This window comes from Hylaeus volcanicus, chromosome 4, assembly GCF_026283585.1.
Source record: "Hylaeus volcanicus isolate JK05 chromosome 4, UHH_iyHylVolc1.0_haploid, whole genome shotgun sequence".
Taxonomy (NCBI): domain Eukaryota; kingdom Metazoa; phylum Arthropoda; class Insecta; order Hymenoptera; family Colletidae; genus Hylaeus; species Hylaeus volcanicus.
In genome coordinates, this window is record NC_071979.1 from 7,916,934 (window position 1) to 7,935,053 (window position 18,120).

Genomic DNA, 18,120 nt, shown 5'->3' on the forward strand with positions numbered 1-18,120 from the left:
TTTTAAAAACTATATTTATAAAATTAAATATATACATATATATATATATTTTTGCCTAATCAATAAATCATCACAAAATATTTTATATTTTTTGGGGTGCGAAAGAAATCACGATCATAAGCGAGGTCGCGAATGAAAAAAGTTTAAGAAGCCCTGCATTTGATGTTGAATCATTTCGCATACAATGCACGAATGAAAGTAATGTATTATTCTTTATTTATAATCAGATCGTATTTGAGATTATTTTCGAGACATAATAAGAAGGAGCTTAAAAGGAGGTCCTTCCATTATTATATAATTATTCAGTTATTATTTCTAAAGTAGCTGTTCAAAACTTGCCACAATTCCAACTTTAAGTCTCATTCCGTGCAGATTCGACCTCCTCTGAAACTTCGGCTGATTCAACGTAACATCTAATCCGTTTTCACCGTTCCAGGTTCCGAACACTGTCACGTTCGTTGCACCCCCTCGATCCTTGCACGGATTATACACGTCGTACAGAACATAATCGTTTCTCGATGGCACAGCAATTACAACGTCAGTCGAAACGCTGAACGCTTCGTCGTTTAATATTTCCAAGCTGTGGGTCAAATTCGACCCCAGAATCAACCATTTGTGCATCTCGTCGTACATGGAATGTCTCGTTGCCTACTCGCATAATCGAATCGTCACGATCTAATCACAATAATTTTCCACTTTCTTAATAAACGATTCAAAGTACTCACATCGGTGAATATTTTAGCGTATCGCTCGCTGTCACACCGGCAATCCACGAAGATACCTAGCTGATGATACTCGGCGCCCAAAAAATTTTTTAAATCTACGGTCGATTCAGCTACGACGTCCACCATCGAAATGTACGTGGTGTACATGCCGTTAAACGTTCTCGCGAGCCTAACGTCATCTGTTTCGTACAAAGGAAAGACAGGAAGCTGTTGTTAAACATTCAATTCTCAAATCGTTAAAAAGATATAGGAAAAAATCCTTCTTTCCATGCTTGTATGTATGTATTTTATTTATGTTATTGCAAAACATCCAGTTTTTATGAAAAACATAGTGTATAATTTTTGTAACTATAATAAATACAATTTTACTTAACTTTTTGTGCAATTTTTAATTTTATATATCAGATAGCAAAAAAGTGTTCGATAAATCCTACAAATCCCTCGAATTCCACGAGCTCCACGAATTTCACGAATTCTATGAAATCCACGAAGCTAGTAAAATTCGCGAATCCAATGAATATCTTAAAATTGGCAACGCTGTACTAATAGTGAAATATCATTTTTAACGATACGCGATACGCGTTTTTTTTCTTGAGTGCTTCTAATAATTTGATAATGCTTCATACTTTCTACGTCACCACAAGAGAACCCCACGATCCTCTTCACTTTTCTAAACGTAAAGTAATCTCGAATGATATCGTGCTCGTTAGCGCACAAAATTCCGGCTAATTGCGCTGTCAACAGCAACGCCAAGCACTCGCGATTCATCGTATCAAAAATTATTTCCCGAGGAAGCTTTCTAACGGAACATTTTGAACAGTCCTGCGCGATCCTGCGCGATATAGATATTGCATTACTGACTCCACGATGGATTTCCAGATTTATTATTCGCGATGTCTATGCATCGTTAAACAATATATTAAATAAATTATTATTCTTAAGCGACGGTCGCATAAATTTCCTAACGAATAAAGAATCGTGTTATATCACGTTCAGTACAGCGATACAATATTCAACGGGACGAATAATGTAGGAGACGTGTCCGAGGTAACCAATAAAATATTTATTTTCTTTCTTTCATTTACAAGGGCGCACGAACGAGAAAAAAGATATCATCTAACCGCGCTAGATTAATTAATATAATTTGTACTTTCTACGGGCATGCAACGACGGCGCCTTGCCACCTGCCTCGATCTCGTTCGGAGTGTATCGTTGATTCGTTTCAAACCTCGAATAAAACTGTTCACGCTGGATAAATAAAGTAACTTATAAATGACTAGTACGGATCGTTTCACGTCGCGAGTACACGATCACCGCCACACACAGTCGTTTCGAGCTTTGCTTCCATCCTTTAAAAGTTTCATTCCATTGCGAACGGAGGAGCGTCGTTCGTCGATAGATAAAACTTTCCCCGCAACCTGCGACCAGAGAAAACATAATTAAGGGAAGGTCGTGTTCAGGATTTTTTCACAAAGTATTTTCGAGTGGAACAAATTCTTTTTTATAAATACTGCTCGAATAGTGCATCATTTCTAATAACTTATTTCTTCATAACGTAGTTATTTTATTATAAAAAAAAAAAAAAAAAAAAAAAAGTAACATTCTGAATACGATTCTTTATACTGTCCCTGTTATTATTCGGTGCTATAAACGAATGAACAAGAACCAACTTACGACGTAGACGCGTATTCGCCCATCAGCACGACTGGATTGTAATCGCAGCGATTCTCCTCGTACTTCTCCCAGTTCTCGCAGGTCCTCGCCTTGAAGCCAGCTGTGCTACCTATGCTCTCGGTCATGAACTGGTGTGCTCTCGAATGACTGCAATAAGCTGACCAAATAATCGGTATCATTCAATTTCGATTACAATCGCATCGGGCAAAATTTCTAAATAAATATAACGAAACCTACTCGAGGTCGGAATAAACGAGCAGCCAGGTTGCGGGAACTTTCCGTTGTTGGGATAAAAGTCAGCGTGGCCGAGTGGAGCCAAGAATCCGAAAGCAGACCCGCTGGTATGGATCACGTCCACGAATTGCGCGTCGGTCGGATCTAATCTCAATTCCGGGTCAACAATTCCAGAAATCGTCTCGAACAGGGGACTCGCTGGATCTAAGCCTGCTCGTCGTGTGACACAATCGTTGAAACGAAACGAACAATATCGCAAACGCAAAGAAGAATTTTCGTTTAACATTTTTTGCCTGACCCGTTCAGGCCATTCGATGGTTTGATTAATTGATATATTTCATTAAGCCGAGAATTTTGTAAATGTACCACGTGATCAAATTTTTTTATCGATAAATGGACTTCAGAATCGCGTTTCTTGCCCCTAAAAACGTGGAAAACCATATTTCGGCCGAGATCTAAAGATACAAATTTTTGGTCGAAAATCGACAAGGTAGCCCCTTGAAATTTTCAGTTTTCGCAAATATTTTTTTACGTCAGAACCTCGAATGGGAATTCCATGAAATTTTTACCGAATGTCCACCTTTATAACAAGTACTCATACGAAAATTGGTGAGTCGCTAAAAAAATTGTAAGGGCCTCAAAAAAATTCGTAAGTGTTCACAAAAACCCTCGGACACTGTGAAACTTTTTTAGGATCTAGAATCACCAAAATAAGTTTAGACCAGATCAGAGGTTACATGACCGCGCCTTGTAAGTCACCTGTTCCATCACGGTAAAAAGGGTTACAAATGAACGCCACTTGGTTTACAATTAGTAATCTTAACTTTTACAGTTAAGTAATCGGTGATAGTGCACACCTGTTATTCTGCCAATACGTCCATCCAAATAAGCACCAGCGAATCCTGCCACGTGCGAGCCCAAACTGTGCCCACTGATATGAACATCCTTGTACTCGAGGTTCGACTCGCGATTCAGGAATTCCAGAAAGTTGCCCAAAAACTCGCCTACCCGACGCGTATTGTTCGCTGCCATTGGATAAAAGTCGGCTGCCAGGAATCCCCATCCCACGACGATCACGTTCACGTCTTCGTGAAGCAAATACGCTGGAATTGCACGCGTACATTGGAAATCTTCAAAGAGATTCGTATTATCTAGGTCCGCGGAGTTTCGAAAAGTGAAGTTAACGTGAAAGTTTTCGCGCCGTTACGTCCGGAACATAGCGCGCGCGTGCAAAAACTTGTTAAGTGATCAATTAACTCGTTATCGCGCCGACCCTTGAACCTGACGACGTCGATTCCGTGTTTACCGAAACGGTTTGACCCTGATTGTAATTCAATTTCACTCGTATTCCGCTACTGGCGTCGACATTTCTAGAAACGCCTCTAAAATTCGCCATTTGTTATTTTAATATCGAACATACGAGAAAGAATACTTTAATAATCCTGCATAAAAATCCTCGATCTGTTCGGTATGAAAACACGAATGAAAGAAAATATTGCACGCTAACATTGAAATAAAATGAAAATGAATATCGAAGATAATAAAACAAAGAGATTTTTTTATATTGTTACGTATTATTCTTTATCGTTATTATTTTAGTGAAAACGTAATACTTATGGTCGCGTACCGTCTATCAGACCTCGTACCCAGGCCTCGTTTCCGGTGTCGCTGAATCCATGAATGATGAACTTCGTCGGCCGGCTCTCGTTGAAGTGAGACGCGTAAAGGACCTCGGTGTTGTTTAAAAACAATTGTTCCTCTCCGAATGGATTCTCTCTGTTGAATAAGAAAATTCGGGAAAGAAGTCGAATTATTGAAAAGAAACAATTAAAAAAAAAAAAAAAAAAACGTCGAACTACATATAAAAATATATGAAAAGTGAAAGAGAAATTGTTGAAATACGATTGAGGATACCGAATAATCAGCCAATTGTCACGGAAGCATAGATTCGCGAAAATGAAACGAATCGAAGGAAAGTTATAAAGAGTCAAGGGATTTCGTTCTTTTCGAGCGGCTGGAACCAATCGCTTCGCGCGAAAAATCAAGAAAATCACTGGCGATCGCAGCAATCATCGGAACATGTGTAACGACGGCTCGTTTGTTCCCCGTTGCCGATCTCTGTTCGATCTTTAGCAGAAGGCAAAGACGGGGTGAAAAAGGAGAAAGAAAAAGGAGGCGCGTCCGCGATATTCACGCATCGACGATAGTCAGTGGAGCGTCAGCGCTGAGAATAGAAATTGCTGATTGCATGTACATATCGTTGAAAAAATTGATGCATCGTTTATGAACACGAACCGGTAAACGTTCAGCTCTACACGGCACAGTGATCTGGAAAGCGCATTTTCTGACTAAAATTCGAAGCATGGCTATACGAATTCCTTTTTTTTTACCCGAAACACATTCTCTGCGTTGAAATACTCGACACCTGCATCGCAAGGCATCGAAATAAATGTCATGGTATGGAAAAATGATCAATGTTTGATATAAAAAAAGAGTATATATATATCTTCTTACCCCAAAAAATAACGTAGGAAAGCAACTGACGTTAAGAAGCCGTTTTTCTGCTCCAATTCCCTTATTAATAATGCTATCGGAGAATACGCGCAAAAAATTTGATTAAACGTCTTAATTAATTGCACGTATATAAAGTATATATACGTGTCATTACTTGTTTTGTTTCGTTTAAAAAGATCTGATTTTGTAAGAAAAAAAGAATACATGCACGTACTGAATTTTAAATGATATTCAACGCGGGTTTTTCGTTGGTACAAAAATACTATGCACACGCATAATTTTGTAAAAAATTTCGAAATGAGTAAACATTTCTGAGAACGAAATTGCTACGCGTATCGAGGGATGACTGCGTTACGTAAAATCCTTTTTGGATTGTATAAATAAAGAAAAGAATATTTTATCGACAGTAACAATTTTGAAAATAATATCTTCTACGTTTAACATAGCTTCCGAAAACAATAATTCGATACGTACGAACTTTAAAATATACAAGATTTTTGATACGATATCTTGAATGTCTCTTTTATGTCATGTAATATAATGTTATGTTTATTTCATCCGATAATAGTAGAAATGGTAAACGTTATGTTATATTACGATTGATCGTAATACAGAAAGTAAAATGATGTTAGATTCACTGCCATGGATACGAGTTCAAGGCCAAGTTCGCCAAGTTCAAAGTTTTCGAGTTCATGTAATCAGAGATCTGCAAGAAGAACAACTATGAAGCAATACATATGCGTGAAATTTAAATCGAAGATGACGAATTCGATGAATACGACGACGAACTTTAGCGAACAAATGCTAACGGCGATACTCTAATATTATTTTATTACAAAAGTAACTAGCTACGAGCGACTAGTATTCCAGACTTTATTTATATTCGCGTGCCACTATGTGTTCACTCGTGTTCCATTTAAAAAGCACGTCTTCAGGTCGCGACCTTCCGTTATCAGAAATGGGCAAAATTCTTATCTAGATAAAAATTTCGTATAACGAATAATACATAAACAACTGTTTATCTGTTACATCATAAACGTGATTTAGAATTTGAACTGTAAAATATTTCCCAATGGACAAATAAAAATTTGTACAGGTTTAGCGGTCAAAGTTAAATAAACGTTTAGTAAGCTACGCAGAAAGGTGTATATTATCAAAGTAGACAATTTAAGAAAACAACTTTTTACATGTTCTGCAAATAATTAATTATATACAAATAATCAATGTTATACATTGATAGTTGCCCATCTATGTCTCCCTAAAATTTAAAACTCGATCGTTGAAGTATCGTACCATACATACCTGGTGTACAAATTGAACGTCGCTGGTTCACGGACAGCCTTGAACACGGACTTGATGACCGTCTCCACATTGTTCAGGTGGTTCAGCAGCGTGTTCTGCGGATACGAGTAGGCTGGAACCGCAAACAAAAATTTGTTCAGACAAAAACCAAACGTTCCGACAAGAAGGCCCAAGAAGGTACAAGACGGTACAAGAAGGCCCGTTGCTAAGGCGAGACGCGCACTTTGAGTCAAAGAAATAAAATCCGCAAGGGTGCCGGAAACTCCCTTCTATGGACTTTGCGCGACTCGTGAGAGAATGAAAGAGAAACGCAAACTTGGCCACTGAACGTTGCGATCACTTCGAAACGTGTACGACGCTAACTGGCGTGGATGAATTCGCGTGACTTTGTTTTACCTGACACGAGACAAATCGCCAGAAGAATGAGAGTCTCGACTGGTGACATGTCTCTCCGCGCGATACCACTCGACGTTGCACTGGATTACTACTGCAGCCGGCTTAGCGGCGGGGTACCATTCATCCTACGCGATTTCTCGTCTCTGATATTAGATAAGCCTCCCTGCTTGTCATTACTTAGTTTGTAATTTAACGATGTTAATGTACACAATATAGTATAAATTTAAAAAAAAAAACGCCTCGTGTACGTCGATAAATTTAGAAAGTTTAATTGGATCTATGATATCGGAGTCCTCCCTTCCTCCATCATTATCGTAATGGTTGTCACCGTTTCTTTCTTTCGTTTAACTTTCCCTCTATCGACACTTTTTATCGCGTGTTATAATGACCGGTTGGAAAAAAAAGTATTCAATTATAACACGCGATAGCGCGGACACCATACTACGTAGCGATGTTGTGCCACCAGTAAATTAATGTCCTTTAAATAATTATCAACGTCAACGAATATCGACGTACCGTAAAATTATTTGGAATCGTTTATCTTGGAAACGTAATACTATTCGATATTAAGGATTTTATACCTGCGTAATCTGACATACGTTTCAGACTAAGTATTCAATCGAGACACTAATCGTCAGAAATTTTTCTAAATTTTTATATCTATTGATTTGAATAACTGAAAATTAATTTCTGACTACAGTTAAATTAATTATTAACGATACTTATTATTTAAACAACGATGGGGAATATGATTTTGATGTGAATTATTTTCTCGATGGATTCAATTAGCCCTCGAATCGACCGTCACGCGGTTATTGTTTACCTTTGCCCCTCTCTCCTTCGACATCGACCCGCGGGCCGCAACCGTGCATAGCAGGTAGCAGGTATGCTAGGGGCAGGGATGATAAAAGCGCGGAAATTCTCCGCAATTCGGTCGAAACGCGGAGATTTTATGTCTTTCAAAGATTTTCCCAGATTAAATAGGGTCTATCAGATTAAAAAATGATTAGTGGTCCAGATGAAAAAATTTGGTCACTTGGGACAAAATACTGAACTTTCTCGTATCAAAAGCTAATAAATTCGTATTTTTTTCTAAGTGTTCATCATTTTCGAAAACGAAAGAGTTAATAAAATTTGATAAATAATGTCATTGACATAAAAACTTAAAGTTGCACATTTTGAAGATAGCATTCATTCAAATGATATGTTTCTCTTCTTCGAAATCTCCTGATATAACTATTCGATATTTTTATTTCGTTTATTTTTTTCTATGAGGAGCATTCTTTCATGATAAGGAATCAGTCCTTCCATCAATCAAGTTCGAAATGAGCTCTCCAAATTTGTCAATCTCCAATGAATTCATTATTATTAAATTTAAATTTAGTACAATCGAAGCTTCTACTTTGAATCAACCGACTTCTTTCACTTCTAAACGCTCGTGTAGCTTACGAATAAAAGTAGCTATAACTTACACTAGTTTTCAATAGCATGTCCTGCACAAAGCCTCTATCTCATTTTTTTTCCTTTCATAATTCTATTTTATGGGGGGGCGACTAAAGACGCCAGTTTCACGAACGTATTAGATACTTTACTGGCGCAGCGTGGCGCTTCAAACATTGCGCATGCGCATAACCTTCTTAAGATTCACGCGGAGAAAAGTGGAGGGGATTTATGGCATCGTCTGTCAACAATCATGAAGACACGCGTAAAAGATATTCCTAATAGAAAGCAGCCGAAGAATGCCGATGCAAAAGATGAAAGGACGGGAAAGAAACCCTTCGATAAAAAAAAATACAGGGCGCAGAAGTACAGTAACAAGTACAAAAGTATGTTCGAAGCTATTCAAGTAAGATAAGTTACGTATAGGTTAGATTTAAGCTCTTGCTACGCAGTCGTACGGGTCTTTGAATTGTATTATTTGTTGGCAGTTGATCAATGGCAGGAACGCAGGAAGAAAGCAATTTTGCGAGATTATTACAAAGAGGTTGAGAAGAGCCAACGTCAGAACCCGAAGAAACCAATTGCGTTGATAAACGAAAATAAAAATGAAAACGATAATGAGTACGTATAACGGTATTATGTTTCATATAAGAGATAACGTTAATTGACAAAGTAATTAGATTTCCTGTTTAAAGGATGCAACCAAGAAAAGTGAGTGCCTTCCATAAAGCTAAAAAGGAATACTTGCGCAAGAAGGATGATAAAAGGAAAAAGAAGGAGGAAATTGTACGGGTAAAAACAGAACAAAAAGAAGCACTTAAGAAGTATAAGGAAAAGAAAATGCAAACGTTTAAGAAACTTTCAAAGAAAACAAAAAAGGGACAACCTGTGATGAAGGACAGGTTAGAATTGTTATTGGAGAAGATACAGCAACAGGTATCAAACTGATGAAGATGGATGACGTGTAAAGTTTCATGTTTGAAAATGAATATAATGTTAATACATCTTGTACAATGTATATAAGTTGGCAGAGACATTAAATAAAATGACAGGAACAGAGAAAGTTGGTATGGTCTTCATTATGCCAGATTTAGCAATAGTAATATGCAGTATTGTACAAATCGAATTGCTTTAGAGTATGTATCTGAAATTGAAGAATTGTATTAATAGTCTATGTTTAATTAAGAAAATGATCAAAGTATTTGATATATTCTCAGAAGCTCTCATTGTAAACAACTTACAACAACCTCGAATTCCCTTGAAGCATAGGTTATTGTATACGTCTTAAATAGCTTCGGATTTAGCTTACAAGAATACTAATCAGAGTATACTTTGCGTAAAAATCAAACAACATTTACCCAAAGCATTTTTAGTTAATCACGACTTATAGTTTAGGTCTTTAAGAAGCGTGGAACTACTCGAATCGCCCGTTTGAACTTGTGTAACCGTTGCAATTCCTAGGGTTGCGATTGGCTGTTACATTATTATAATTGCAAACTTTAAAAAAAGTACAGGCGAAAAAAATCGATTTTTTTAATGGGAAAACCAGTAACGGACAGCTTAGACGATCGATGAGATTTTCTTCGATTCGAAATACGAATTTGCTTGCGCAACACGTAAAGCGCAAGCGCAATGGCATTTGACGGGCAGCCGTCAGCTAGTCAGCGGTTGCAAATGGCGACAGCCACGAAATCTCTGGCACCGACTCGCGAATAGTTTCACGCCTACCGAGTGCTGCGTGACCGAGCCGTGTGTGAACATTACCCTAACCCAGATCGGTATGTACTTAAAACTGATCTGATTAATCTGTGCGCAAAGCGGGATAACCTCTTTCCTTCAAAAATTTCATTGCCCTCTCCTTCGGAACGCGACAGCTCGTCGGATAGACCAAAAGCCACCGTCCGAGCTGTCTCTCTCCTTGGAAATATTCCTTTTGCCCTCGCGATCGATGCATCGCGATCTATATCGGTTCACAGAACCGATCAGAGCTCTCGTACGACGCAGACGGTCCTTAAAATATTTGTGAAACGGGTGCCGCTATCAGCGTTTGCACGGCACTGCTGTCAAAAAGTGTTTGGCCAGCGGAATCTAGGACGCGGTACCGGCTTAATCGCTCGATTTTCCTTTCAAGCGTCCAAATAACTCGGCTCCGCTTCGTGCTGCTTGTCCTTTCAATTTCTGCCTTTGCTCTGACCTGCTACCTCGGCTGATTGGTATTATACTCGAATTAACTATACCAAGGAGTTTTTCGAACTTGCTACGAGCACCGAAGGGCTCGTCGTCTCGAGTACTCTTAATCAACGAATATCGTTCGATACGTTTTCTTGAGCCTCCCCCATGTACGTCGTTCGCGTGTCATTAAATAACGATGTACAACGACAGACGAAATAATGTACGCGACTCTACCCACAAGCACAAGTTCTGATAAACACCAAATAGATATTTAGGTGATGGATGCATCATGCTAGGCATTTTGAAATACCCTTGTAATTACAACAAAAAGCAACTATAAGCTTTACAAAATTTGAAGAAAAATTTAATAACAAATGTAACAGGTACAAAGCGTTCGCTAAATCTGACCACAATACAGATTATAGCTACGTGTGATTACTATTAGGTGATCCAAATAAATGACCAATATCTAACACTAGAGACTTGAATACTTCTGTAACTCACTGTATTTTCTTCAAGTTCTGCATGTGCAATCTTCATTATGTCTTACAGCCATGAGAAAAAATTTAGTTCAAATTACATGTAATATATGGCAGAGGTTTTCACTGCAACAGGTCAAATACTTTTATGACCTATTACATAGCTATGAATTTGCAAAATAAATTTTAATAATGAATTGACACTTAAACAGTTATCATTAAACTATTATAACAGCATATGATAATGTATAAACACTGATTAAGAAGTTTCTCATCAATAATAATAAAAGCATCAACAATGAAACTAGAAACTAGAGTGTTTGAATTTTCAAAGTACTTTTAACAAATAAATATCTTAATAAGTGCTTTTCAGATTATTTTATTTTGCAGGAGGTTTTAAGAAGATCAAGTCAAAATGCCGGCTGTGAGAGGAGATGGCATGCGTGGGCTAGCCGTGTTTATTTCTGATATTAGAAATTGTAAGTTGAATTTTTTTTCCTGTTTTTATAATCATTTATTCTGTTTATTATACGTGGAGATTATAGTAAATTGTATCCCATGATTTAATCATAGCATTCACATGTACTGTTACAATATTAGATAACAAGGAACATCAGTTAGCCTTTGGATCGTTGAATTTATGACCCATGTTCTATCCGTTAAGAGATACGATGCCATTGAAACTAACGTCACATGTAAAGTATTTAAAGCAGTCAAGAGTAGGAAAAAGGGGGCGGAGTTCTGATATAGGCATATCTTTCTGATATAGCTTGTCTTTCAAACACCAATATGTAATACTTGGCATAATATAATAAATGTCTGTTAGACCTAACACTTTGAATTTTCTTGAGAAACTTTTATGATGATGAATGAGTAATAAAATAATCACAAATATGTTATAATTATTAGTTATTTGTTAGTTTAATACTTTATGTAATTTGATGAACAGTAAGATAAGAAACTAATATAGAACAAATCAATACATGCAAACTTTGATGTTGGTCCAAGTGGCAAACAGCCATTATACTTTTCTCTAAAAAATATAACAAATGTATACTTGTATATAGTGTATATACATATAAATGTATAATTGTATGTTATACAAATGAATACTGTGTACTGTGATTTCATACTTTATTTATAGAAATAATTTTAAATTTTCGGTTCAATACTGTCTTTGTAATTGCACAATGGAAATAAAAACAAATAATATATTATGAAATAATAACAAGTTTACAATATAATATAAATATGCAAATATTGATTTTGTCAGGCAAAAGCAAAGAAGCAGAAATCAAGAGAATAAACAAAGAGTTGGCAAATATTCGTAGTAAATTTAAAGGAGACAAACCACTTGATGGATACCAAAAAAAGAAATATGTTTGCAAGCTCCTTTTTATTTTCTTGCTTGGTCATGACATTGACTTTGGACATATGGAAGCTGTTAACCTACTTTCATCTAATAAGTACTCAGAAAAACAGATTGTGAGTATTGACTCCTTGAAGAAGGAGAATTTAGCACTAATAAAAATTAAACTCAATTCTGTTAATATTTTATGTATTTCAGGGGTACCTTTTCATATCGGTCTTAGTAAATACAAATAGCGATCTCATTAAGCTCATAATTCAAAGCATAAAAAATGATCTTGCATCGCGTAATCCGATTCATGTAAATCTCGCGTTACAATGTATTGCCAACATTGGCAGTAAGGAAATGGCAGAGGCTTTTGGTAATGAAATACCAAAATTACTTGTATCTGGGTAAGTTGACGTAATAATTTAAATTAATTTTTTTATACTTATATAATTTTTCTATTCTAGAGACACTATGGATGTAGTTAAACAAAGCGCGGCGTTGTGCTTGTTACGATTATTGCGTACTGCACCCGATGTTGTACCTGGTGGTGAATGGACATCGCGTATAGTTCATTTATTAAACGATCAACATCTTGGTGTCGTTACTGCAGCGGCATCTCTAATAGATGCTCTTGTAAAAAGAAATCCAGATGAATACAAAGGATGCGTCAGCCTGGCGGTTTCAAGATTAAGCAGGGTATGGCATACGCGATAGTTCAGCTTATGGTCGAAAGATAGTTCTTTGATATCTTTTCTATCTCGTTAGATTGTAACATCAAGCTACACAGATCTACAGGATTATACATATTATTTTGTGCCAGCACCATGGCTGTCTGTTAAATTACTGCGATTACTACAGAATTATACTCCACCTGGTAAAGTGTTTGTAATTCATTTGCATGATAAGGAACCTAAATTGAAACGAGAATAATAAAACTTTAATTTGGTTAAAATTAACAAAATTTTCCTCATTAGAAAAACACGTTTTAATGGTTTTCTGTTTAGGTCCTTATATATAATCATTTCACTGAACAAAGTAACATAATTTCAATCCTAACAGCTGAAGATCCAGGTGTAAGAGGCAGATTAAACGAATGTCTAGAAACTATATTAAATAAAGCTCAAGAACCGCCGAAGTCGAAGAAAGTACAGCACTCCAATGCGAAGAATGCTGTATTGTTTGAGGCCATTAGTTTAATCATTCACAACGATAGCGAACTGCCTTTATCGGTCAGAGCGTGCAATCAACTTGGTCAATTTCTATCGAATCGCGAGACCAATTTGCGCTACTTGGCGCTCGAATCTATGTGTCACCTGGCTACATCAGAACTCTCGCACGAAGCAGTAAAGAAGCATCAAGAGGTTGTCATTCTTTCTATGAAAATGGAGAAGGATGTGTCTGTAAGGCAACAGGCTGTAGATCTTTTGTATGCCATGTGTGATAAAACCAATGCGGAAGAAATAGTACAAGAAATGTTGAACTACCTCGAAACTGCTGACTATTCTATCAGAGAAGAGATGGTTCTGAAGGTTGCAATTCTAGCTGAAAAGTATGCTACCGATTACACTTGGTACGTTGATGTTATTTTGAATCTCATCAGGATAGCCGGTGACTACGTATCGGAAGAAGTGTGGTACAGAGTTATTCAGATTGTCATCAACCGAGAGGATGTACAAGGTTACGCGGCAAAAACGGTTTTCGAGGTAAGTTGTATAGATTTAATTAGCGGAACTAGCATCGATTGAACTTTAATAATATATGACATTTACTAGGCCTTACAAGCTCCAGCTTGCCATGAAAATATGGTCAAAGTCGGTGGTTATATACTTGGAGAATTTGGGAACCTTATCGCTGGTGATCAACGCTCGTCTCCAGCTGTTCAGTTCCAGTTATTACATTCCAAAGTAAGTTTTAAATTCTTTACTCTTTCCGTTTATCGTATTTAACGCGTTACCATTTTGTTTTCTCTTCAGTATCACTTATGTTCTCCAATGACTCGAGCGTTATTACTATCCACGTACATCAAATTTGTTAATCTGTTCTCTGAAATGAGAAGCCAAATTCAAGATGTTTTTCGACAACACAATAATTTACGCAGTGCGGATGCAGAACTGCAGCAGAGGGCTTCGGAGTATCTTCAGTTGAGCATTATCGCATCCAACGACGTTCTGGTAAATATCATTTTCAGTTCTATATATATCTAAAATCCAAACCTATAAATTGTAGGATATCCTACCGAATCAAATATGAAACTCTACTACTTTTGGTAAATGCTTCTAACCTCTCTACAGGCTACCGTTTTGGAAGAAATGCCTGCATTCCCCGAAAGAGAATCTTCCATTCTCGCAGTTTTGAAAAAGAAAAAGCCCGGCCGAGTGCCCGAGAATGAAATCAGAGAAAGTAAGAGTCCTGCACCAAATACTAATCATCACCCGGAAGTACCTGTTATCGCGGCGGCGGTTGTCAATAACAGTTCGGCAGACTTATTGGGACTTTCCACGCCACCGTCTTCTCAACCAACTAGCAATACGGGAGTTCTTCTCGACGTACTAGGGGATATTTATAATATGCCGAACAAAGTTGGTGCTACGAACGGTGCCCAAAATACGTATAATCCAAAGAAGTAAGACACATTAAGAAATACTTGATGAAAACGTTGATAATCGTCCTTGTGCTTGTTCGTGTTTTTAATGTCTGAATTTTCTACTTTTCAGATTCGTTTGTAAGAATAACGGCGTTCTGTTTGAAAATGATTTAATTCAAATCGGAGTGAAGTCCGAGTTTCGACAAAATTTGGGACGCGTCGGTCTTTTCTATGGGAACAAAACTCAGTACGCTCTTCACAGTTTCCAAACTCAGCTTTCTTGGTCCGAAGAAAATCAAGCGAAACTAGCGGTGCAAGTGAAACCAGTCGATCCGGCGCTGGAAGCTGGTGCTCAGATTCAACAAATGATAAATGCAGAGTGTATCGACGACTACAACGGTATGCTGATGCAAGTTACATAACCTCCTAAGAAGGATTGAATAACCACCGTTCAATTAAATGTTACAAAGACATAATTGATTTGTTTTCTCCGCACAGACTCGCCAAGTATGATCATATCGTTTATTTATAATAACGTGCCACAGAAAATAACGATGAAGTTGCCGTTGACGATCAATAAGTTCTTCGAACCTACAGAAATGAACGGAGAGTCATTCTTCGCACGGTGGAAAAACCTTGGAGGGTACGTAAATAGTTCGAGACCAGCTTTTTACTGTATTTTTCTGCGATGATATGCAAAATTCTAATAAACAATATGGTTTCAGAGCGAATCAACAACGTTCACAGAAGATTTTCAAGGCGCAGCAGCCGATGGATCTTGCGCAAGTTCGCACGAAATTGCAAGGATTCGGGATGCAATTGCTCGACGGCATCGATCCGAATCCTGACAATTTCGTCTGCGCGGGTATAGTGCACATGAGAGCGCAACAAGTAGGGTGCTTGTTGCGTTTGGAACCTAACAAACAAGCGCAGGTAATTTTGTAACAGTATGAATATGCTCGCAAGACAAACGGATCGGCGCGACTCGACAAGTCGACACTGATTCACTTGTCGGTTTCAATTGGTGATTAATCATACTTCGTTCGTAGATGTTTCGTTTAACGGTACGCTCGAGTAAGGAGTCAATGTCGGTAGAGATCTGTGACCTGCTGGTGGACCAATTTTAAACGGCCTAGCAGGCGTGAAATTAATCTAAGATACATCAAAAACGCCGTGGGAAGACATATCGTGATCATAAAAGGATGTCGTCTCTCGACGTTCAGAAAGATACTGATGATTATTTGTTAAGAGATATTCGTTGTACCCAAGCTTACGCTCACAACGCGATCGTAAGAACTGAATCCTTGCGTAGGCGGAGCGTTGTTACCAAGTATAATCCTAAAAAGCGTGGCATAGGATTGCCACAGCATACAATCATGATTATCGCGTATAATTGTGTATAATTATCGCATATAACTGCGTGCATGGAAAACGATAAAAAAAAAAACAAACAAAACGACATATACAATGACTATGATGGACAATATTAGTCCACGGGCAAAGGTAACAAGCATAGATATTACCTTTGTATGTTTTTTTTTTTAATCTAAATTTTTTTAATTTAACCGCGTATCTTTAGTGAAAATTACGTTTCGCAACTTATCCAATGACGTACAGATGTCTTTGCCACGAGTATCAACGAAAGATGTTCGGGTCCAGTATCAAGATCGAATTACTAGCGTACATTTTTTATAGACGATTTTATAGCCAGTTACTTTTCCCTTACCGTGCATTTTTCGATGAGTTTATACGTCAAGTTATCGACCCGCGCGCTTCCTCGTGGCGCGTTTCTATCTATGCCTCCCTCGATTCTTTCTTCTCGTGTACGATCACTTTTGATCCGTACCGACCTTCATTTTTGAGATTAATATCATTGTTGCGTGAGCGAGAGTAAATTTGGGCACGATGACAGTAGCTGTATGATATTAGTTGTTTATCGTAGATTTCCTTGTATTTAATGGAGCTCAAAATTTCTCTTGTAATTAGTAGGTTCGACATCATCGCTCCCGTCCCATTCCCTCGTTCCGCTTGCTCCCCCCCTAGAGATTTTCTTTAACCTCAAACGTTGATGTATAAAAGAATCCATGGCTGGTCACATTCTTTGGCTCGCAGAGAGAGGAGCGATCGTGTTCAAGCGAGTGGTGAACGAACCAAGAATTTGTTAGAAAGAAACCTTTTCTAATCGTCTTTAACGAGTCTTGTGTGAGATGTATATTTCAGTAGTATATCTTGTACAGATGATATTCGCGAATGCGTTGATGGTTAATTATGTTTCCCGTGAGTGGCGACGAAGGAAGAATAAAAATATAAAAGGAACAAAAAAAAAATAGAGCAGCTCCGAGCGACGTTCGAATCGCGTTTGCATCGCGACCCACGCTTCGATTATGCCTGTCTGTCTTTGTTATGGAAATTGTAAAGCTCTAATTGAATTGTACATAAGAAATCCCATTAATTAAATGTGCTGATAAAGAGCCATTGCACGAGACACAGAAATCCAGTACTTGCTGGCACGGGGATCCACAATATCGTCTCTTCCTGCTGTTTCATTTGTATTTCTTTATCGTGCGAACTCGAGATGTATATTTTTTTTTATGTTCGTATAGTATAAATTTATATTCGAAACCCTTCTCCTTATTCCACCTGTAATTTCTTTGTCATCGCATTGTTTTATTTTTATCATTTGCTTACGGTGTATATTTTTTTGCATTAGCATGAATTGACTACTTGTCATGACCGTAGATAGATACCTACACGGTACGCATTATTAAGGATACTAACGTGGCTTTTACTACAATTTTTGGCGTCGTCGAATTTCGATGATATTAATTCACGTCGACGCCTAAAATTACAGGTCGCGAAAGGCTTGAATACTCGACAACGTGTTCCCAAACTAAGTTTTACGTTAAAATTACAAAAGTAATTTTTCACATTGACCATCGAAGAATCGAACATCGCACCTTCTATTCGACTTTTCGCCGTCAATAAAAAAGAAAAATGCTTCTGTAACTTCAACCGTAACTCTTTATTCTCAATGATATTTCATTGGTAAATGAGATACGCTGAAAGTATACTTATATCGAGCAATAAAATAATTCACAGAACACGCATGTGTATTTAAAAAAGTTTTGCGAAAACTGGCGATATTTGTGTAACGTTCGTCCAAAAACGTTTAGTCTGTTTTTACGTAGGTAAACGAGACATTTTATACGCTACGAAAGAAGAGGTACATTCCTGACTTAAAGT

At 37.5% G+C, this 18,120-nt stretch overlaps 4 protein-coding genes across 5 annotated transcripts in view; 2 read left to right on the forward strand and 2 right to left on the reverse strand.

Moving 5' to 3' along the window:
- Positions 1-1,650, reverse strand: part of LOC128875152 (ionotropic receptor 75a-like) — a 4,610-nt gene extending 2,960 nt beyond the window's left edge. Inside the window, exons 1-3 of the mRNA XM_054120524.1 lie at positions 1,352-1,650; positions 726-904; positions 345-648 (exon numbers count right to left, since the gene is read on the reverse strand). Coding sequence (XP_053976499.1) covers positions 345-648; positions 726-904; positions 1,352-1,493 — 625 coding nt within the window. The 5' untranslated portion in view covers positions 1,494-1,650. The remainder of the gene's footprint in view (positions 1-344; positions 649-725; positions 905-1,351) is intronic.
- Positions 1,651-1,766: 116 nt separating this feature from the next.
- Positions 1,767-7,007, reverse strand: LOC128875151 (pancreatic lipase-related protein 2-like). 2 transcript variants are annotated; one of them, XM_054120523.1, is made up of 7 exons: positions 6,846-7,007; positions 6,450-6,561; positions 4,261-4,409; positions 3,491-3,736; positions 2,637-2,843; positions 2,400-2,556; positions 1,767-2,143 (listed from the first exon to the last, which is right to left on the reverse strand). In XM_054120523.1, exons 1-7 carry the CDS (start codon positions 6,892-6,894, stop codon positions 2,086-2,088), a joined length of 978 nt encoding a protein of 325 aa, XP_053976498.1. In that variant the 5' UTR covers positions 6,895-7,007; the 3' UTR covers positions 1,767-2,085. The 2 variants fall into 2 exon arrangements, with proteins under 2 accessions (XP_053976498.1, XP_053976497.1); XM_054120522.1 differs by lacking the exons at positions 6,450-6,561; positions 6,846-7,007 and adding an exon at positions 5,148-5,985.
- A 1,482-nt stretch (positions 7,008-8,489) lies between these two features.
- LOC128874664 (thyroid transcription factor 1-associated protein 26 homolog) lies at positions 8,490-9,449 on the forward strand. Its single transcript, XM_054119596.1, has 3 exons — positions 8,490-8,671; positions 8,774-8,906; positions 8,981-9,449. The coding sequence occupies exons 1-3, from the start codon at positions 8,539-8,541 to the stop codon at positions 9,231-9,233; spliced, it is 519 nt and encodes a 172-aa protein (XP_053975571.1). The 5' UTR covers positions 8,490-8,538; the 3' UTR covers positions 9,234-9,449.
- Positions 9,450-9,923: 474 nt separating this feature from the next.
- LOC128874663 (AP-2 complex subunit alpha) lies at positions 9,924-17,473 on the forward strand. Its single transcript, XM_054119595.1, has 14 exons — positions 9,924-10,063; positions 11,327-11,415; positions 12,210-12,421; positions 12,504-12,697; positions 12,758-12,989; positions 13,059-13,167; positions 13,353-13,996; positions 14,066-14,197; positions 14,267-14,464; positions 14,585-14,916; positions 15,008-15,276; positions 15,376-15,520; positions 15,603-15,810; positions 15,927-17,473. The coding sequence occupies exons 2-14, from the start codon at positions 11,352-11,354 to the stop codon at positions 16,002-16,004; spliced, it is 2,817 nt and encodes a 938-aa protein (XP_053975570.1). The 5' UTR covers positions 9,924-10,063; positions 11,327-11,351; the 3' UTR covers positions 16,005-17,473.
- The last annotated feature ends 647 nt before the right edge of the window (positions 17,474-18,120 follow it).